Source organism: Cynocephalus volans, chromosome 9, assembly GCF_027409185.1.
Source record: "Cynocephalus volans isolate mCynVol1 chromosome 9, mCynVol1.pri, whole genome shotgun sequence".
Lineage (NCBI taxonomy): Eukaryota > Metazoa > Chordata > Mammalia > Dermoptera > Cynocephalidae > Cynocephalus > Cynocephalus volans.
The window spans coordinates 98,374,592-98,398,361 of NC_084468.1; the positions used below are offsets into that span (position 1 = coordinate 98,374,592).

Consider the following 23,770-nt stretch of genomic DNA (forward strand, 5'->3'; position numbering starts at 1 on the left):
GGTCTTTGAAAGAAATAGGAAATGAGAGCTAACTGTTCTTCCCTCTATTTCTATTGTAACAGGCTTGGGGAAAAGGAATGAGTGAAGATGACTGTGCTCTGATGGAAAGGGTGTGGAGCAAGAGGACTGTGTAAGATCTGACCACTAAATATTAAATCAGGCCTGCTGCAGCTGACATTACATTTAGGGATGACACTCTGTGACCCAATCCAAGATGGGAAAGTTGTTGTTTCTGTTTTGTGCTCAGCCACAGTGATGAAACAAACCCTGGACCTTGGTGTTATCAGCACCATGCTCTAACCTACAGGATGGGAAAGATTAAAACTAGAGACAAAGCTACTAATACCATATCCACTGTAAGTCAGGTCTACGCAGAGGGAAAGAAAGCCTGAAATACAAATCTCCTCCCTGGGCTAAGTGAATGGGGTAGCAGGGGAACAGAAACTAAGCCATTTCTGTTTTTTCCCTTATTCCTCCCACACCATCATTACTTAACGTGCCTGGTATAAAAGAGTGCTTAATGTAGTGAACTATGTAGATGAGCTAGAAAGAATGAAAAGGGTTGGTCCAGAAGCAACTCTGCAAGACCAATGTTATTTTCTATTAATTAGGTTTTAGTTTTCTGTTAATTATACTATAGAGAAAGGAAAAACATTGTGTATATAATTATATGTAAAATTGTGTACATAGCTACCTCTTATCGAAAATACTAGTATACTACATTATCAATTTCTTAGCCACCTACTATACCATAACATTTATACCAACTTCTTATGTTCTAAACAAGAGGAATATTGTTGAATGGTAAGTTCTTTTAAAGATTTCAATGTGTCCTGTTTAAAAGGTTTCAGTAGCCTCTGCCACATTAAAGTAACTATGATAACATATATTTGACACTCATAACTGACACTGTCAGAAATTGGGAGAAATAGTCATGAACTGAAAGGAATATGGAATTGGACTGAAAACTTGTATAATGTCATTAGAAACAGAGTAAGTATACCCACTTAAAAATAAAAAGACCCTCTGCCCACCTTTATTAACTGTTGTCTGGATTAAAAATATGAGATTTATACCAACTAAAAAAATAGGGCAGCCATACTTCTAAGTGCAATTTCTGCTTCCTGAGACAGCTTGAATGCTAGGCCCACCCTCTCTCTACATCAGGATGTGTGGCAATGTCTGGAGACATTTTAGTTGTCACAACTCGGGGGGTAAGGTGCTACTGGCATCTAGTGGGCAGAGGCCAGGGATGCTGCTAAACATCCTATGAGGCACAGGACAGCCCCCCATACTAAAGAATTATCTGGCCCAAAATGTCAAGAATGCCAAAGTTGAGAAATCCTGCTCTATACCATCAAGACCTCTTCCCACATCATTGCAGAAATTGAAAACTCTCGAAAACTGACAAAATGAGACGTGGAGGGGAGGGAGGAAATATTGCCAGCACAGGCACAAGTGAGGAAGATTGTATTGGAGTCTTTGAGCAGTTCTAGATGAGAATTAGTAGGAGTTAGACTAGGAGCTGTGTGAAATCAGTCATCCAGCTGTAGATCTGAAATGGAAACGAACAGAAATCGAGACCCAAGGTCAATTCCCATAGTGTCTAGATAGCTCTCACAAGTGTATGTAACAGAAATATATCCTCATATATACAAAGACTCAAAATATATATCATCTACATATACTTTTCTTGGGAAAAAAAATTGAGACTTAGCTCCAGCTGGTCAAGAACAGACTCAAAATTAAGAAATAAACAGGGGAAGTTTGGGCAGCAAAATTCAGGAATCCAGTTTAAAAATATTTTGTCAGTTAGACTGTACAGTTCATAGGCAATGTATGGCTCTGTAATAAATACTTCCTTCAACTGTTCCTTACTCATTGTAAGAAACTGTTGGGAGTCACATTTTTGCTTCACAGTTTGAATGAACACTTAAAAAAGTAACTGTTGTTGTAATCGGTAACACATTTGGGACAAAGCTTGGAAAATTACTAAACCACAAGTTTTATTTGTTGGATTTTTCTGTCTAACATAAGAAAAGAGTCATAGAAGTAGGCGGGCCATTTTTTCTTGTGAAGTAATTCAAGTAAGCAATTTTCATAATCTTTAAAATGAATATTAAGTGACTTGAGTCACTGAGTTTTTTTTAATTACTAAAGAGAAATATTTCATTGATATTAGTTATACAGTCAAGCCCTTCTCATTTTTCTGTTTATGATGTGTAAATGTTCCTTTGTTAATAATGTCTAAATATCAGTATGGACTCACATGGTTCAAAATTTATCTACATGTAGAATATAAGCATAGAAAAGATTGAAGAAATATGTTAATGATTATCTCTGGGTAGTGGATTTCTAGGTGATTGCTGTGGGTTTTTTGGTATACTTTTTTGTATTTTGCAAATTTTCTACAAGGAGTATGTATTATTTTTATATTAAAAAGTTTTAATTCATATATTATATATATCAATATATATCAATAACTACTGTGTAAATAAATGCCTAGGAAAAAGACTAGAAGGAAATGGACAAAGGTAGTCTTTCATTCATTTGTTCATTCATCCAATGGATACTTTTTAAACACTTACTAAACCAGGTGTGTGTGTGTGTGTGTGTGTGTGTGTGTGTGTGTGTGTGTGTGTGTGTGTGTGTGTGTGTGTGTGTGTGTGTGTGTGTGTGTGCGTGTGCGTGCACGCGCGCGGGCACTGGCCATGGCAAGGTGTTGAACACTGCTATCTACAGGTTTGAACTTTTAGTGTTCTTTTTTCTTTTTTGTACTTCTCAGAAGTTTTATTGTGGAGATGTTTTTGCTTATAAAATGATGGGACATTATTTACAAAAGATTCTGATAAAGTTAGAGTTCAGAAAGGAGTGTGTTGTTATATCTGTGTAGACATGATCTAATAGATGAGCTTTTGAGATATTTACTTCTTTTGGAAGTACACTGGTATTCCCCATGATGGCTTTCCCTCCCTCTTGTAAAATTCATTTCTTTAGCAAACAGAAAAAATACTTTTTAGAAAAAAAAATGTTTTTATCAGTAAGATTTTATATTACCTTCAACATCTGCCTATCTTAATAGAGGTAACATATACTTTTTTGAAGAGCAAAGTTGTAAATGTGTTTATTTAGTATGTTATTTAAATATCATCATGTATTTTTTTATAATAGGGGTTTTAGACTAATACAAATATAAAAAATTATACAGTGTAAAATGAGTATGAATTTACATAAATACAAACTATCTATACCATGTCTTTTTGTGAAAGAGATTTATCTTTAGATTGACCTTTCTCACTCTTTTTCTTCTGTTTTTCTTCTGCTTGTTTTTCAAAATAATCTTTAAGGAGAATGTTCAGCTGTGGTTCATACTGACTTGCATGTTGCAATCCATCTTCCCTTCCTTAAAGAGATATAAAACATGAGACAACTATTCTTTATTTTATAGTAGTCCTTATATTATTAACATGTGAATTATCTCCCACAGTAGCAAATTCAGAGCTGTTTCTGCCTGAAAATCCACAAGTATTAACCCATCAAAGTCAGTTTTAATTAAAATGCTTAAGTTAAACACATTCTTACTTTACCTTCACAGTGTTGGATCACACGCCCCCATAGTCGATTTTTCCTCAAACAGGCTAAATTTCCCACAATCAGCAAATGCCTTCTTCCTCTTGTCAATGCAACATTCATTCTTTTTTCTGAATCAATGAAGCCTACTTGTCTTGTCCTTACGCAGGACAGAATAATGATCTCCTTTTCAGCTCCCTGAAAAGCATCTACTGTGGACACCTGCACAGTTTTAATATTAGGATGGTCAAAGTCCACAGCACTAAGTAAATGACAAAGCTGTGGAGAAAAGAAGACAAGGATCATACAGTGCAGAGACTGTATGAAGAAATGTACGAAGGGATCACTGTATAAAGGGATCATACAATGCAGAAGAACGAAAGCCTCTGAACCTACTCACAACAACCATTTTAATTTAAAGTGGATAATTTCCATTTTTCTTTAATAACTCACATAGACTTAGCCAGATAGTTTCTAAAATAACAGATAAATGACTAGATGACAATACCAATTATGAAATAAAATCAAAACTGGTGATTTATCTTTTGGTGAGGAACTCATTTGGATATGCTAATTTGAAGGTGATAAACTAATAATAAAACAGATGAAAAAATACTAAGAGAAAAAGAAAAATCTAGTTAGAAGTAGTTGGCTCATGTGTACATTAATATTTGGTATCTATCCTTGATTTCTAGTAAAATGTAATAATAATGAAAGAACATTTTGGAAAACAGAGATTCGATCCCATCTGTCCCAAAACACAAAGCATACACCATATTTTCTTCCCTCTAATTTGTTTATTTGCATTTTTGCCCCAACAGCTGTAAACTGAATTTAATTAAACCTTGTTAGGTTTATATTTAATTATACAGAAAAAAAGCCAGACCAGAAAAAAATCAGAATGTTTCTTTTTAAATACATTAATTACAGTCCCCAAAGTTTTTCAAACACCAAACCAAACTACTACAAATGTAATATAAAATATTGTAATATATAATTATAATATTTAATGTATAACAAATATTGTAATATGTAATACAAACCTTGTACACCTGGGATTTGTATAATGTTATTACCCCAATCATAGAGCCTGCTATTCCACTTGCAATCAGTGACTCAATCAGCTTGAGTGTAAAAGTAGCTTCTGCCACGTTATGAAAGCTGTTATCTCTTTCAATCTGGAATAAGAAACAGATCCAAAATTATATTTCCCAGAAAGGCTAGAAAGACCAAGTAAAACCATACAAACAACAATAAAATTAAACCAGGAAACTAAACCATGTTGAGTCCCATCAACATTAATGTCATTTACCTGTTCCAGTCCTCTAACGTTATAGAAACATAGGGTTGGTAGCCATTCCAATAAAGGGCTCCTCTCTGTTTCCGAAACACCATTCATGAGGTTTCCTTCATAAAATAGATCATTAGCAATAGCACTAATTGCAGGGTGACAACGATATTGGGTTCTCAATAGAATTGGCTTGTGACCCTAAGAAATTTAAATGCAGAAAAATAAATTAAAACATAACATTTTTTTTTCTCAAGGGAAAGAAAAATAGCAATATGATAAAAATTGTAAATGTTGCTTTTCTGTGGTCTTAAGAGAGATGAATTACAACCATGATAAAGACAATAAATAAAAATATTTTTAAGATAAATTACTAAAAAATATGCTCATATTAAATTGACACAAGAAAATTAAAAATATAAAACATTTCAAATCTTTGACTTATTATCTAATTAATTTTGGCACCTAACATTATGCTTTTGCAATCTATCTGGAGTTGGCCTAACATTAAATTGAAAAAGAATCTTCAAAATTAGAAAGTGTTGTTAACTCTTTATTAACTTTCCTCACTGAATAAAAAGCCATTTTTCATTCTTAATCTTCAAAGAAGTTTCAGTTTTTGTTAATCTATCAAAAAATCCAAGTTCCATCTATTTTAGGCTCTTCTGGAGCATGTTTTTATTTGAAAAAAGTTCTACAGTAATGTTGAAACATTTTGAATAGCTACAACACATTCTAATAATAATACATATATAATTAAATGCAGAATTAATGACCACATGGACAAAATATCTTCTATAGGGGAAAAACATAAGAAAAAAAAATCAATTCTCAGTACTTTCTGGGGCATAAATTCGTCTAAGTTTATAAGTCCAAGTCAGTACGTATGTGAAACCTCTGACAAAAAGTGTTAAGTACAAAAATAATCAGCAAAAAAAAAAATGCTTAATGGATCATTATTTATAACTGAAAACAACTAAATGTTCAATGTTAGACAAATGACTAAATTATGCAATATACAACATAATACTAAGTGATTAAATATACATATGACAACAGTGATGATTACACAGCTAGTAATAACAAGAGTAGATGATTTACCATTATGCAGAGTTAAAAAAAAGCAGAATAATATATTTATGGTATAGTTTCAATTATGTAAAAATACATACATTTGATATATGCATATAGTCCTAGGATAAAATATGGAAGGAAAAAAATACTAAAACACTACAAAGGGTTTTCTTTTGGGTGCAGTGAGGTTATTATAGTTGTATTATTTTCACCTGGTAGGAGGACAGGCGTGAAATTCTTCACTGTCTCCATGCTTTTTGGTTCCTCTAGAATTTTGAACCATGTGACTATATTTCCTATTCAAAAATGTTTTAAGAATTTAAATAATTTCTTAAAATTAAGATTTTAAAAAGCCATTAAAAAGATCTGATTCAAATGAGGCTAGACACTGACATTGTGGAAGGAGTAGAACATTTTACAATTCAATTCAATTACAATCAAAAACACAGGACAACGGAAGCTTGGTTCTTCATAAAACTGAACACAACGCAACTCAAAAGTTAATGCAAGTTGAAATTCAGTTTAAGAAGGAACTTCTGAAATAACAGGGAAGAATAAAGCTGCCTTGCAGAACCCATTCTCTAATACATAAATGTACAAAAAAATGCTAAAAACAGCAGCAAAGAAAAAAATTCAGCAGTCATGCAACAAAGAAAGGTTTACAGCCAGCCCAGTGCCATAAACATTAAACAGTGCTTGTCATCAAGAAAGAAACAAGATTCTGAGGTAGGAAAGAGAAATGCAGCAGAGTGAGATTACTAATTTCTCCAGAAGTCATATAATGGAAATAGCTCCTAAGAAGAATAATGAAACAGGAGAAGTGAATACGAAGTTTTTAGTGGAAGCAAAGGCTCTGAGGACCATACATGGAACTGATGGGACATTTGAGGCCCAGGAGTATTCCTACTTTGGGAAAGGAACAATACCTCCAACCATGTGAACTGAATCCTTGTATAATGTGTTTAACAAAACCTTAGAAGTGAGCATTGCCCACATAAGGTCATAAAGACAGCATACATTCTTAACCCGGTTCTATTTCAATTCTACCTCTTTTTTTTTTTTTTTTTTTTTTTTTTTTTTTTTTTTGTCTTTTTCGTGACCGGCACTCAGCCAGTGAGCGCACCGGCCATTCCCATATAGGATCCGAACCCGCGGCCGGAGCGTCGCTGCGCTCCCAGCGCTGCACTCTCCCGACAATTCTACCTCTAACCCTCTCTCCCACCAACATATTTTCATGGAACTGGGAAAACAGAAAGAACACAGAATACAAATCTGAGAGAGCTGCCCAAGAAAGTCAGAAAATGAAACAGGAATGGCAATCATGCAAACATACTATAGCCCCTCCCTCAAAATTAATAAAATAAAGGAAGACAATGCAAAGGATACATACAGAACCCAACGCAGGCAAAAACATAACCAAGGAACAGAAGAAAAATGTCCATAATTTAATCAGAATTTAGAATTTAATCAGAATACAATTCAGTAAAACAAAATCTCAAAGGTGATATGATTAAAAGATAATGAGATTAAAAGGGAAATTTCAATCCTAAAAAAACAAACTGGTTTTCAAAACAATATCATTTAAAAAACTAATAAACTAAAAGCAGCAAAGAACAAAATAGAATTTCTTCACAAAACTCACTAAAATTCAACTTAAAACTAAATGCAACTTGAAACTCAATGTAAGGGGAACAGAAATAAAATTCCTGACATAGAAGAAAGGCTTCACAGATAATGTAGATGAAATTAAAGTAATTTAAACAGAAGACAGATAAAGACACCTAATTATAAGAATAATTGAAGTACTTCTATGTTATGGACTAAATGTCTGTGTGCCCTCAAAATTCATATGTTGAAGCCTTAACACCCAATGTGATGGTATTTGGAGGGAAGACCTTGGGTGGTAATTAGTTTTAGATGAGGTCATGAGGAAAAGGGCATGATGGGATTAGTGTCCTGATAAGAAAAGGAAGAGACCAGAGCTCTTTCTCTCTTTCTCTTTCTCTCTCTGCCATGTGAGGACACAACAGGAAGGCAGCCCTCTGCAAGCCAGTGATCAATGGAATAGAATAGGGAGCCTAGAAATAAGCTCTTATATAAGTGGCCAATTAATTTTTGATGAGGGTGCCAAGACAATTCAATGGAAAAAGGACAGCCTTTTTAACAAATGGTGTTGGGAAAACCAGATATCCACATGCAAAAGAATAAAGTTGGACACTTACCTTATACTATATTCAAAAATTAAGTCAAAATGGATCAAAGACCTAAATATAAGAGCTAAAATTATAAAACTCTGAGAAGTAAACACTGGGGAAAATCTTCATGACACTGGATTTGGAAACAATTTCACTGATACGATATCAAAAGCACAAGCAACACAAGAAAAAATAGGTGAATTGGACATCAAAATCAAGAACTTCTGTGCATCTATCAAGAAAGCAAAAAGACAACCTACAGAATGGAGGAAAATATTTGCAAATCATACATCTGATAAGAGATTAATATCTAGAATATATGAAGAACTCTTATAACTCAACAACAAAAAACCAACCCAATTCAAAAATGGGTAAAAGGCATGAATCAGCATTTCTTCAAAGAGTATATACTCGTACAAATGGCCAATAAACACATGAATAGATGCCCAACATCATTAGTCATTAGGGAAACCACAATGAGATACTACTTCACACCCGTTAGGATGGCTATTATTTAAAAAAAAAAAAAAAAAAAAAAAAGAAAGGAAAATAACAAGAGTTGGCCAGGATGTGAAGAAATTGAAACCCCTGTGCATTGCTGCTGGAAAGGTAAAATGGTGCAGCTGCTATAAAAAATACTGTGGCAGTTCCTCAAAAAGTTAAATATAGAATTATCATATGACCCAACAATTGTATTTCTAGGTAAATAATGAACTAAAAGCAGGGATTTGGATAGATAGTGTGCAGAAATGTTCACAACACCGTTATTCACAATAACCAAAATGTGGAAACAACCCAAATATCCATCACTAAAAATGCAGTATATACATGCGATCTAATATTATTCAGCCTTAAAAAGGAATGAAATTCTGATACATGCTGCAACATGGATGAACCTTGAAAACATATGCTAAGTAAATAAGACAGACACAAAATGATAAATACTGTATGATTCCACTTATATGAGGCACCTAGAATAGGTACATTCATAGAGACAGAAAGCAGAATAGAGTTTACCAGGGGCTGGGGGAAGGCGGAATAGAGAATAATTGTTAAATGGGTACAAAGTTTCTGTTTGGGATGGAGAGGTGACAGTTGGACAACACTGCAAATGTACTTAAAAAAAAAGTAGTATAGTGCTGATTTATGCTACAATGTGGGTGAACCTAAAAAATGTCATGCTAAGGGAAAGAAGCCAGACACAAAAGGTCACACTTTGTATGATTCCATTTATATGAAATATTCAGAATAAATAAATCAATATACAGAAAATAGACTTGTAGTTGCCTGAAGCTGGAAGGAAGAGGGAATGGGAAGTAACTGCTAAATGAGTGTGAGGTTTTATTTTGGAGGGATGAAAATGTTTTGGACCTAGATAGAGATAGTGGTTGCACAGCATTGTGAATGTACTAAATGCCAATGAATTATTCACTTTAAAATGCTTAGTTTTATGTTAGGTGAATTCCACCTCAATTTAAAACTATATTAATAATTAATATAAAAACTTTTTTAAAATGTGAAATAGAGCTCTACACAGATAAAAGAGGTGTAAGTTTTTTGATTTTAGAACAAAATCAATATGCTTATTATCCACTACTAAAGTACACAGGGAAAAGATTCCTTTCATTTTATTTATTTATTTATTTTTATTTTATTTTATTTATTTTATTTTATTTTATTTTATTTTTTATTTAATTTAATTTAATTTTATTTTATTTATTTTTTTGGTGGCTGGCCGGTATGGAGAACCAAACCTTTAGACCTTGGTGTTACAAGGCTGTGCTCTAACCAACTGAGCTAATCTACCAGTGCAGATTCTTTTTATGAAGGAGTACTTGAATTATAGGGTCCTACTTATCTTTAAAATGTGTACTTTTTTTTTTTTTTTTTTTTCCTTGTGACCGGTAAGGGGATCGCAACCCTCGGCATGGTGTGGTCCGCACCACACTCAGCCACTGAGCACACCGGCCATCCCTATATAGGATCCGAACCCGCGGCCTCTCTTCCGAGTGAGCCACGGGGCCAGCCCTAAAATGTGTCAACCCCCCACACAGTATATAATTAATAAATGATAACTGTATGAATTTAGCAATAGGTACCATTAAGCAAAGTCGATCAAAAAGAGTTTGTTCCAGTCCATTTTCATGAGCTGCATCAGAACCCTGAATAGTAGGAGGCAGCTGTTTGGGGTCTCCAACAAGAACCAGCTTTTCACATTCAAACCTAAAAACAGAATTTCAAAAATTAATCTAAGCCATGAAAAAAGGGTACCAGATCATTTATTGCACTGCTTTCCAAAATGTATTTCAAAGAATTCAAATCCCATGAAGTGTCCCAAGAAGTAACAAGGCTTAATAGTGCTAACAAGTGTATTAAAGGCTTTCAAAAGTTACACAGTAAAGAATCCTTCATATAACTTGATTTTTTCCTACATAAAACCTGTTAAGCCTTGCCTCTACATGAATTTAGTATTTCACAGAACATATTTGGGAAATACTGATTTTTAGAATCCATATACTATTAGAATTAGAGGCTTTCTTAGAAGTCATTTGGCTTAAACTCTTGTTTTAGAGATGAAATAAATTAGGCTCTTGGAGGCTAAAAGTCTTTCTAAAGAGGAGTAGGATAAAGTGGGAAAACATCCAAATTTTGTAAGCAAACCTATATCCAAATTTCAATTCTATTATATTTTATGGATACAGCATATTAATTAATCTCTTCATGTTTCAGTATTCTTAGTAACCTGTAGGTAATAGTACCTTGCATGGCTTTGCAAGGATTAAATTAAATATATGAGTTTAGTATGCTCAACAAGTATTAATCCTCTACCCTCTGCCACTCTTCCATCCCTGGCTCCTTAGTAGGGTGACCAACTCATCCTAAAAACTGAAAGCCTCATGATTTGGGAACCTCCAAGTCTCGGGCAAACCATGACAGTTGGTTCCCTACTCCCTCATTAATTGGGACAGAGCAAGGACTTCCCAAGAAGAGTGCTCTAGTACTCTTTCCACTACTTTTAGGAGTCCTCAATAAGGGATGCTTTACAAGCACACTATTTCAATTGGCTGAAACAGCTTAAAGGATTTCACAGTTTTCTAATTTTAAGAGAAAAGTTTTCATTTTCAACTTGTTTTTCTTTATATACTTTATATCATTTCACAATCTAAAAATTATTTTCAGAAACTAAACACGAATTTTATCAAGGTAAGGAAACTGAAGGACATTCTTCAGTGGAGTTTATGATTAAAGAGCAACTTTTAATTTAGTTGAGAAATCTGCAAGATTTTAGTAGAATCCTAGCACTAGGGTTATCAATGCTTTAAGAATTATGTCATCCAATTTTCTAAACTGTGATCTTACAATATTTTGATATATTAACCCCAAAATTTCCCTCTGTATTTGTCTTAAAAGTCAGTTTAGTACTTGAATTGCTACGAATTTTCACAAAAATTTGGTAAGGGAAAAGAATTTTTAGTTTACCTTGCAATGGGAAGTAGAGAGGCTGGTTCAGTTATTTGACTACACTCATCCAGCACTACCACAGGAAATTTAAGATCACTCATGCATGGGAATGGGCAGGCTGCACAGGTAACTCCAACTACTCGAACCTTTATTACAACAAAAATGTTATTAATTAACAACTATTAAAAGAAAATGAAATTATGTATTTACCAAAGAAATTGTAGGCTAAAATCAGAAAGCGAGTTAGTCCTAATTTAATTTCTGGCAATCAGAAATCATAGGTCACTTTATCTCCACATTTTCATTATTCTTACATACAAAATTGAAATCAGAATATAAGCTACTTAAGCCACAAGTCCCTTAATAAGAACAAACAAAAGTCATGTTTTGATATTCAAAAGTAAAATATTACAATATTGAGGATTTTTTTTTTTTTTTTTTTTTTTTTTTTTGTGACCGGCACTCAGCCAGTGAGTGCACCGGTCAGTCCTATATAGGATCCGAACCCGCGGCGGGAAGATCGCCGCGCTCCCAGCGCAGCACCCTACCAAGTGCGCCACGGGCTCGGCCCTGAGGATTTTTAAAGTATCAAGGATAACACACATTTTTATCTTCTAGATGGGCTGAATAAAGATAACATGCCTTATATCAACACAGGCCAAAGTTCTCCACAAAGAACACTGAATATGCTAATAAACTATCCTTTGCTTAACCTTCAAGCACACTAGGTTTTTGATTTACTTAATTAGGTAAAGAGGGCTAACTAATTCTGAATAACAGTAAATTAAAGTGTACTTGTAGCCCGTAAGTATACTTGAATCTTACAAGTTAAATATTATATCAGAATGCTATTATTCTAGGCAAAAAACTTAATAAAAGCTGGTATTTAATCTCTGGAACTAAATGGAAACAATGGAAAAATCTGTGAATTTTCTAATTGGATGTGGTCATTGGCCTAGTAGTCCACTAGCTATACACATGCATGCATGGACACATGGATGTGCCTGTGTATATATGCATATATTTACATATATGTATACACACATATATTCTTATGTACATACACTCATACATATATACATATTACTAATTACACTTCTTGGTAACAGGGTAGTCCATAAAAAACAGACCATATCTTTTTTTCAACAAATATAAGTGACGAAAATATGCTTTAAATTTCAAACAAATTAAATATTGCTTCCACAGATCCTGTGAAATAAAATATCATACCCATCCTACCTATATATCTTTAATAATAAATAACATTCATCTCACACAATAGCTCTATATCAGTTATGTTTTCCTTCTCTTGTTAAAAACAAAAACAAAAATCCTAAAGCCACATTTATATTAGAAATTCCAGAGTATTTAAACATTTGATTCTCTAAAAATGATTAAGCCTTGGTATTATTCTGGAAATATCATTCATTATCTAGTTTCTGATAATAATATCTGATAAAAACAACTTTAGAATGAGAACTCCAAAGTTATGAATCAGGAAGCATGTTTTTTAATTTAAAGAAATATCTAATACAAAAACCTGAAGTACTAATTTTTTTCTTTAAAAAATTATATTGTTATTTAATTTATTACTATATTGCTGAGATTCTAACAGCAGAAAAGATTTAGTTATTGACCTAGGAAGCAGTGATGAACTATGAAGCACTTTTTAAAATTAGTTTTATTGTAAAGACATGTCACTTTAGGAATGTGTCAGGTCTGAATGCCTGATTGGACCTTGGAAATATGTTAGAGAAAACTTAAAAAAAAAAAAAGATTCTTCTAAAATAGCTTTCATTTGTGAATAGGTGGGACCAATAAGCAATAGATTATGGTAACCAGGCTTTCATTTAGAAAATTATCAAAGAAACCATTAGCAGTTATTTTTACAAGTCATTATTATGTTGGGTAAGTGAGCAGAATGGTAAGTAGTTTATATAAATAATTTGCATTAACTAAATACTACCAAACTAAGCTTTTCTAGATTTGGTTGAAAACAGGGTACAGATTTAACTGTATAATTCAGATAACAGAAAGATAGTCTGAAACCCTTTGAGGATTCTAGAACCAAAACTTATTGTGGATTTGTTATTTCTGATTTCTCTCTTCCTCCCTGTGAGAGTACTATTACACATCCACACCCTTTGCTACGTGACTTAGTAGTGCGTCCCACCAGAGAAGTAGGTGGAACATAGGAGCTTACTTCAAAAAGCTCATGGAAAGATTTGTATCATGTTTCAATTCTTTTTTTCACGAACTTTTTGAAGTACCCTCGTGTTTCCCTGCCTCACTGATGTTGGGCTTAGCCATATGACCTGTTATACAGCAAATGGAATGTTAGCAGACATGATGTGAACAGATGCTTTAAATGTGTCATGTGATCTGACCTGCCTCTTACTTTTCTGCCATATATCTGGAGAAGAGCATCATGCCATAGGCAACTGTTCTCATAATAAGAGACTTGACCCATTGCCTCAAGCCAAGCCACACCAGTTACCTGTATAATCATAAGTTGTTGTCTTAAAATATTAAGATTTTATTTGTTTTTTTTTTTTTTTCCGTGACCGGCACTCAGCCAGTGAGTGCACCGGTCAGTCCTATATAGGATCCGAACCCGCTCCCAGCGCAGCACTCTACCAAGTGCGCCACGGGCTCGGCCCTAAGATTTTATTTGTTAAGCATCATTATTTCAGCAATAGCTGCTCAATACAGAGTCCCAAGCAGGATGATTTTCCCAAATCTGTTACAGAAAGTAACCAATGTCCACATGGGCCAAGAAGCCAACAACCCCATCCCCCTTTCTTTTCCCCATGCTCTCCTTTCATAGGAGGAAGCTACTGATTAATTTCTTTTCCTTCTACCAGCTGATGCCCAAGCTGCCCTGGATCAGAACTTGAAAAAGGGAACAATACTACTTGTTACAGCTTGGGATCCTGTGTCTCCAGTCTTGGCTCCCAAAATCTGGAAGCAAGTGTCTGAGCCTCCTGGATTCTGGGATGTAGACAGACTCTGAAATGACTAGCTTTCTAGGAAAGCATCGAAGACAAATTTCACTTGGATATTTTGACCAGGGTCAGATCTTCTCTTTCTCTATTTTTCCTCAAATACAACCAATTTCATTTAACTTGCCAGGAATCTATTCCCACCTGTACACTTTCCTCTTCAAGCCTATAAAAAGGTATGCAAATAAGGCAAAGAAGAAAGAATGACTCAGTCATAGTGAGTTGGATCTGTTCATAAATGTGAAGAATGCTTTGAAGCAAACATAAAATATGCACTGGGTAGATTATATCCAAGGATGTACATGTGCATGCCTTAGTTAAATCTAAGTTATCACAATAGTTTTGTTTTTGTTTTTAAACCCATCAACAGAAATAAGAGAATCTGAATAGTATATATTAATTAAGAAACAAATTGAAGTTTCTTCCTTTTACCTGCTTCAGCAGGGTTTTATTGGTCCCCAGTTTATGCTGCTCAATACTTTTTCTCACATAGACTCTTTCCACAGGAGTTAGGTCTTCTTTCATTAGAGCGTGTAGTTCTTTTAATTGTTCATTTTCATTTTCTGAGCCAGCATGCAAGCTAAAGAAAGAATTACATAAGAACACCCCTCTTTATTCCACTTTTCATAGCATCACTAAAAAGTAAAATACAGACTAAGATAACCAAGAAATAGATAAGGCTTTCTCCACTCTTCTTCAAAAACTAAATTTACGGTAAGAGTTATATAAAATTACCATACTTCTCTCTAAACATTCTGCGACTTTTGAAATTTAGCATTCTTACCTATAAGGTAAAATTGGCTTGGCAATCTTCCTAACACTTCCAACTCTGACAAACTTTTCAAATCCAAGACTGAGAAGCCTTCAAAAAACAAACAAACAAACAAAAAAACAAAATAAATTCTGATTACTTAGAAAATAGAATATAAAACAAAGTTTCATGTAATATTTTGTTATAAAAGTTAATTTTCTATACAGTATATTATAGAGTTATATAATTTAATGTGAAATACCCAAACTCAAATAAAGTAAATGCAGTGTAGTTGAAAGATTTTTTAATATAATGCATTTTCTAGAGAACTTAAAAATACCTATAAAGGTACTTCAGAAAGTTCACAGAAAAACAGAATTAAAAGATAATGCAGGGGCCGAGCCCGTGGCGCACTCGGTAGAGTGCTGCGCTGGGAGCGTGGCGACGCTCCCGCCGCGGGTTCGGATCCTATATAGGAATGACCGGTGCACTCACTGGCTGAGTGCCGGTCACGAAAAAACGACAAAAAAAAAAAAAAAAGATAATGCAAATCTTTCCATGAACTTTTTGAAGACTCATATTATTTTATGTTGAAGTCTCATTAAATGGTCATAAAATACCAATGTTAGTACTTATCACAAAGAAAATTACCTCTAAAGACATAATAATATGGAAAACAATAGCTACCATATATTTAACACTGAGATTTATGAAGAAGAGCCTCTCTACATGAATTACCTTGTTTAATACTACATCTCTGCACAATATCTCATCTTGGAGATGAAGACACAAGTTCAGAGGTAAAGTCATTTTGCTGAAGCCACATAGCTAATACATGAGGTCAGCCATGATTCAAACCCAGTCAAATCTGTCTATATCCAAAGGCTTTGGTCCTTTCTCTACACACATTACCCCCCAGTTAGAGCTTTGTGAGGAAGGACCCCTCTCCTACCCTTTCCTCTTATATATCTTACAGCTTTAGCTCTATGCTAGGAACAGAATTGGAAATAAGTGAATACCGAATCCTCCAAAACATCTACCACCTCAAAATGAGAATTTAAAGAGCTAGAGAATGAAACTATAGCTCTCCAAACATAATTTCCCAAAATATTTATGAAGCAATTTATTTAATGTCAATACATTTCAATTTTTATATTTTTCATAGTCTTCATTTTGGGGAATAGTCAGCTACTTTTCAGTTTGAAATACTAGCTTACATTTTTTTCAATGCAAGTTGTGTTAAATCTATAATAACAAAGGGTACAATATCCTCATAGTACTGCTATTTACCAATGCTCTTCCATTTCTTCTCAGGAAACTGTACTATCCTGTCCATTATGATAGGAATACATTGTCTGTTCAAGTGCACATCAAACACATTATTTCAGCATAAAGAAATATATTATGAGTTCAGACTATAAGCAGTTGAGGCATATATCCTAATTATATATTCACATTTCTCAGCTCCTTATCAGAGGTTTAAGCATTAAAGAATCTCTTTTAAATGTTTCCTGTTACCTTTTAGTATTCAGTATTTACCTTCTTTCTTCATTCCAACTTCTTGATTTTTGTTTTGTTTTGTTTGCTAACAGTCTACAGTTAAATTTTCTTCTCAGGCTAAGCAATCTAAAGTTCTTTCCTGTTCAGTCCACAGGTCCTCATTGTCTTTAATCAAAAAAATATCCTAGGGCTGGCCAGTTAGCTCAGTTGGTTAGAACGTGGTGTTACAACACTAATGTCAACGGTTTGGATCACTGCACCAGCCAGCCACCAAAAAAAAAAAGCATTGTCCTCACTTTTTGATTACTTTTAGATTACTTACATGAGTGAACACCTTTCTGAAAGGCAATTTTGCAAAGAAGCTTAAAAATGTTCATATCTTTTATTTTAGACTTGGGACTTTTTCCTAAGAAAAGAATCAAAAATGGGTACAAAAATTTATGTTTAAAGGTATTTGTAATAATTTTGAAAGAACTTACTAATCAAAAATCGCTTAAAGTATATATAAGCAAATCATTGAATATAATAGCTATAAAAAGTTATGTTTTCTAATAAGATTTAATGCCAGAGAGGAACAATATTTATGTAAAAAAAGCAAGACACAAAACAATATATACAATTGAATCTCAAGTCTGGAAAACAAAGTGTATGTGTGTGTGTGTATTAAAAAATCTGCAAATAAATATAATAAAATATTAGCCGTATAGACTGCATATTTTCTACCATAGGCATTAACTTATGTGATTATAAAAGCTAATTTTTTAAAAAGCCTAGACTTATAAATAATGCATTATTTCTACTAATCAAACTTTTTCATTTATCTTGAAATTCAGATCATTAAACACTGGAATATTGGTAAAATACTGTAATATTTTCTTTGCATTTTAAATAAAATGTTATGCAATCATAACATTTTCTACCTGCAGAACAGACTGCTATTGCCTTCTCTGGATCCTTCTTATTGAAATAAAAAGCATAATTTACTTAAATTGTTCAGCTCTTTTACTATTATGTGTTCATACATGCAGATGAGCAAGAGACTGACCTATAACTGTTGGTTCTGGGATTTGTTTTAGCCTACTTCTAAGGTAATAGACCTGAGACTCCTGGGTCAGAGGCAAAGGACTTTTACTTATGGCACAGGAAGCAGCATAAACGCCATCGTATCTGCACTGGTTTCCCTTGGCCACCAAGTCACACAGGGAGACTCAGAGGGTCCAGGTGGATGCCTGCACATGCAGTGGGTTGAGTTGTAGGACAGAAGCACTAGGTTGGGGATCCACTGTTTTTACAACAAGGAGTAAGCAGGCCTGCTCTTTGTCCTGGAAGGAGACATTACCTCATCAGTCAAAGCTGCTTACTGCAAACACAACCCTGAGAAATGTCTTTCATAAGCATGGTCACAGCCTTGCATCTCTGGAATCTATGGCAGATTGCCTCCCCCAACAATACACGTCTAGCCCTACATGTTCTTGGCTAAACTCGAATTTTTATATGAGTATCCCCATGCCAAAATTGTCAGGTTTGGTATTTGATTTTATCCCACTTACAAATTAACTAGTTAGCCTGTTGCACAGATGGGTCAGAGACAAAGGCCTTACATTCTTGGCTTATCCAGCAAGAATGTGCACGGACACTCAGGGCCCGTGGTGGATTGCCTCTCTCAACAATAACCTAAAACATTAGCTACTTAAATTCACTTGTCATACCTACCCAAGAAGTACTCTGTCAACAGCTACATTAGTAGAAGAAGCAATCAGAAGTTTCCATGGCCTTGCATTTCCAATTGTAGGAGCTTCACTCCTTTCAAATAGCTGTACAAAGAACAAAATCACCACTGCCAGCAAATAACTCTTTCCTGCTCCAAAAACACCTAATTATTTTAAAGAAAGGGGAAAAAAATAAAGGCAATATAATAAATTTCTGAAAGAACAAGAAATTTTTCTTCCCCCTCTCTCTGTCTCTCTCTCTCTCCTTCATTTGATTAATTTGTTCAAAAAACACTGAGTGTTCACTATATGCTAAGCACAAAGGATAAATAGATAAACAGTCAAAATACCTCCATCTTTAATGAGACCACAGTTTTCAGATGATAGACAAGTAAGGAAATGAAAATAAGATAATATGGTAAGTAAGACTAATATGGGATCAGAGAAGGAAGAAAATCGATCTCTGCTTTGGTGGAGATAGGAATGCTTCCTAAAAGTAAGGAGCAGAACTAAGCCTTCCAGGATAAGATATTCAGACTGTTTAGAGAAAGGGTCATTCTAAGCAGGGGCATGACAAAGCATGTAACTGTTAAAAGAACTTTAAGTATTTCTATGTAGCTTACAGCAAATAGGCAAGGGATGACGTTGATGAGATAGGCAAGGGGATAAATCACAAAATCTCGGCTTGCTACGACTAAGAAAGTTTAAATTTTATCTTAAAGGCCAGGAAAAATTACTGAAGGATTTTAAGCAATGGGATTGACTTAATCAGATTGTTTTAGAAAAACAACTTGGGTGAAAATAGGAAGAAAGGGAAAACTAACAGTAGATCATCAACTAGAAAGTTGTGCGCAATAATCATAACAATAATAATGCCAACTTTACCTAGTGCCTCCCATATTCTAGGCACTGTTCCAAGCCCTTTACAAACTATATTAACTCATTTAATCATCCAACTCTATGAGGTAGATGCTATTAACATCCCCATTTTACAGAGCAGGAAATTAAAGCTAAGTGATAAGTAACCTGCCCCAAATCATATAGCTATCAAATGGTAGATGCACAATATAAATCCAGGATTCTGTGGAGGTGTGATAAAGGTATGATGAAACTGGAAAGGAGATAATCAATAGGAAATATGGGTAGAAGCTAGAAGGGACACATCTCAATGACGGATATGATGTGGGGAGATAAATAGTAAGAGAATAGGAGAAGGATTAAGAGAGAGAGTCAATCTAGAGAGAAAGAATAATCAAGGATGACTCTCAGGTGTTGATTTGGTTAACAGGGTAGATGTGGTGTAATTTCTCAAAACAGGACACAAAAGTAGAATTAGCTTTGAGACAGAGATCTATGGGAGAAAATGTCCTACAGAAGTTACAGAATCTAGATAAAAGTATGTACTCTGAATAGGAGGAAGTAAAGCTTCTTCATTGGGACAGAACCAAAAGAGGTAAGAACAGGTCCAAAATTAGGTAAGTTGGAGAAGGAAGGCAGAATACTGAAAGAAATTTCTATTATAAACTTCATTTTCTGTTTTAGAGGCAAGATCAAAAGAGCATGGGGCAAGGATGGGGTCATGAGAACAATGACAGTTTGGAATAGCTGCTGTGAAGGACAGAAGAGTGAGTGACTAGGAATTAATAAGAGGTTTTGCTACATATTGTACCCATGTATTGATATTCGATTCTGTACCTCAAAAATACATATAATCAATAAAAAAAAAAAGAGGTTTTGCTGATCAAAGTTGAAGTCCACTCTAACAGAACAACATGTAGACAACTAGTTGAAATCTGGATACTTTGATAACAAGTGTATAATGCTATTCATTCATCAGATATGCTGCCAATTCTCCCTTTTAAAAAGGTGGTCAGTTCTGCTCTCATCTAATAGTTTACTAAAATAGGTTCAGGTTAAAAAAAAATCTACTTAAAAGTTATTTTTGAACCCTGTTTGACTAAGAAATTACAAAGGATTAGTCTGAGTTACAAAAGTTTACACATAATAATGTATTTACTAGAACTGTTTTCTTCCTTGTTTCTTACCATGTATGATTGTGATAGGGAGGGTATGGGTTCGCAGTTCTTTCACTTCTTCAGCATTTTTGTGTGATGCCATCATTTGAGCTATTTGAATTAGAGCCGTTGCTTGATCCTTGTTTAACTTGTGTGCCTGAATTAACTCACTAGCTAACTGCAATGCTGCTCCTAGGCTGAGTAGTTCAAATTTTGTGTTTATATTTGTGAAGCCTGGTGGGATAAATTTTCTCTTATTGACTCTCTTGTTGCTAAGTGTAGCTGACGAAGACCTAATAAAACAGCAACAATCAAAATCAAAGAAAAATTAGGGGCTTTTGAAATAGGTATGTAGACCTATTCATAACTTAGTTTTCACTTTATCAGCATTACAGAGAACTTTTTTTTTACGGGAACAAACCAGAAATGGTACATACCCCAATTTGGAGAAAGAAAACCACCATTTGCTGACTACCTACTCGGTGCTGGCATTATGCTAAGCATTTTTTCTTTTTCTTTCTTTTTTTTGTTTTGGCAGCTGGCTGGTATAGGAATCCAAACTCATGACCTTTGTGTTACAGGACTGAGCTCTAACCAACTGAGCTAACTGGCCAGCCCTTATGCTAATATTACAATATTACTTGATGAAATCTTCACGATAACACTAGGAAGTAGTTAATTATCCCAAACAGAGATGCAAAAATATTAATTTTTCCCCCCAAATTGCACCACCAATAAGTTATGAACTGGCCCATGCTCTGTTATGTAAACCTGACTTAGATCATTAATATAGTCCCTATTCAGGTAAGACTACAATTAATGAATTGGTTTTATTTCTATTTCTATAAAGACTGAATTCATATCAAATTGCATAAATAATATAATGGAACCATAAGGATATTTATGATTAAATATGAATATTAAATATAACGATTATAATATCCTTATGGGACTTCATTGTGGGAAGAAAAATGAAACACCATGAATAGTTAATAATACTCTAAATTGGAAAATAAATTTTTTCTATTGCTTTAATGCATTTAATATAGTATCACTTCTAATTTTTAAAAAGATTTGGTGCTTGAAAAATTAAATATGAAATATAGATAATATCTAGAATAAAATCAATATTTATTTATATATTAGATTGAAGCTATAAAATGATTCTTTTAAATGTTAAATAATTTGTGGTATAAAAATACAGATGAACAAAAAAATAAAACCAACACTCAAATGATTCTTAAGAAATTATCCCTTGACAAAAAGAAAAAATTTGCAGTAACATTAGCCCAAACCATAATAAATAAATAGGTAGGTGGATGGAAAATGATGCATATTTCCCTTTCTCTTTTTATTTTTAACTACTGACAGATGGTAATGCCATAGTCTGAAAGATAATTAAAATTTTATTAGCAACATTTATGCATGTACTTTTACTGTATTTTCATATTCACTTTTAGTTACCATTTTTAAATACCAATGACCCAAAGGCAAATAATGACTTACATTGTTAACAGGTATTGCGTTAGAGGTAGAGTAGCTGGATTAAAGTAGTCCTGAATGTTTTTCAAAGTAGTCAGCTCTGTGCTAGCATTACAAACCAATAATGCGTGGACGACTACTGCAGAGAGGATGCAGAAAATGAACATTTGACATAAATAAAATGGACCATAAAAAAACTCTGTATTAAACGTCCACATAACTCAGAGTTCAGCTACTGAATTAATTACACAACATAAAATAAACCCTTAAGTACATGCAGAGGTCCCAAACACTCAGCCGTTAAATAAGTATACTACCTGCTCATTCCTTTTATATATGGGTATCCATAAATTATATAACCTAAATCACAGGAGGGTACTTCAAAAAATTTGTGGAAAGATTTGTATTCTTTTAATTCTATTTTTCCACAAAATTTTTGAAGTACCCTCATATGTGAACTTCCATGTGTCAGCAAATGAACAAGAACACCTGCCAAGAGTTGTTGTATAGTGGCACTGCCTGACATCCAGCAGTTTCCTTTCATCAGCATACCACTTGTGCTATACAGTGGAATTTGTCTAATTTTTAAACATTTTCTTGCATTTCTTCCTCAATTACTTTATAGAAACATATGGAAAACAGAAAATTACAATGTTGATATTGGTGAGGAAACAAGTGCAACAAAAATGAAAATATCCATATAAAAAGCAACAAACATTTACTTAATTAGGCTCTTACTGGACTCAAGCTGGTTGGCTATATTTATTCAATTATGAAAGAAAGATCAAAAATTAAAAACATATATGAAATACTAGAAATGTATCATGAAATACTACTGCATCTTTAATTAGTTATGGACCAAATTCAACTATCAGAAATAATTCCAGAGATCTAAATGTATAGAGAAGTCTAGTGATTCATAGAACTGTACAGAAATTCAGCTTACTAAACATTTCTTTCTTAAAAGAAAAATAAGGCTGTTAGCTTACTGTCTAATTAAGAATTTCTCAAGACAGATGATAAGATACTCTCAAAGCAAAAATCACAACCTCTGCGCAGTTCCTTGCAAAATCTACAAGACCTTCTCAATGTAAAAATAAATTGTTTACTAAATGCACCTTCAAATAAACCAAGACAATGAGAACTCAATGGTAGAAATTATTTGAGAAAATTCTCATTTAAAATGTTTAATGTTTACATTTTTAAAAATCAGGTATATACTATGTAAAATTCAACTTTACAAAATGAGTAATTGTTCAAGAATTCATGGTCAGCCCTACAATACTAACTGCAGAAACTGCAGAGATTTTTATATATTCAACTTTCATACACATTTTTCAGGAACACATTGTACACAATAGTAGGAACCAGAGGTGGGTGCATTTGGTTGGCTTTTTTTGTTTTTTCTTCCAAATTTTATTTTATTTTGTCAATATACACTGTGGTTGATTATTGTGGCCAGTTACAGAAACCTCCCTCCCGCCTCCCTCTCCCGCCTCAATCCCAACAATGTCCTTTCTGTTTGCTTGTCATATCCACTTCAAGGAATTGTAAGTGTTATGTCGTCTTCCCTCCCTCGCCCCTGGTTTTTGTGTATTTATTTTTAGCTCCCACCAATAAGTGAGAACATGTGGTATTTCTCTTTCTGTGCCTGACTTGTTTCACTTAATATAATTCTCTCTAGGTCCATCCACTTCGTTGCAAATGGCAGTATTTCATTCT

General features: G+C 33.9%; 1 protein-coding gene across 1 annotated transcript in view; it reads right to left on the reverse strand.

The window, feature by feature from the left end:
- The window catches only part of ZGRF1 (zinc finger GRF-type containing 1), a 97,662-nt gene that overhangs the window by 17,868 nt on the left and 56,024 nt on the right, over positions 1–23,770 (reverse strand). Inside the window, exons 14-23 of the mRNA XM_063107470.1 lie at positions 22,073–22,187; positions 20,597–20,859; positions 18,556–18,715; positions 15,376–15,453; positions 15,024–15,171; positions 11,608–11,735; positions 10,227–10,350; positions 4,883–5,059; positions 4,614–4,748; positions 3,588–3,849 (exon numbers count right to left, since the gene is read on the reverse strand). Coding sequence (XP_062963540.1) covers positions 3,588–3,849; positions 4,614–4,748; positions 4,883–5,059; positions 10,227–10,350; positions 11,608–11,735; positions 15,024–15,171; positions 15,376–15,453; positions 18,556–18,715; positions 20,597–20,859; positions 22,073–22,187 — 1,590 coding nt within the window. The remainder of the gene's footprint in view (positions 1–3,587; positions 3,850–4,613; positions 4,749–4,882; positions 5,060–10,226; positions 10,351–11,607; positions 11,736–15,023; positions 15,172–15,375; positions 15,454–18,555; positions 18,716–20,596; positions 20,860–22,072; positions 22,188–23,770) is intronic.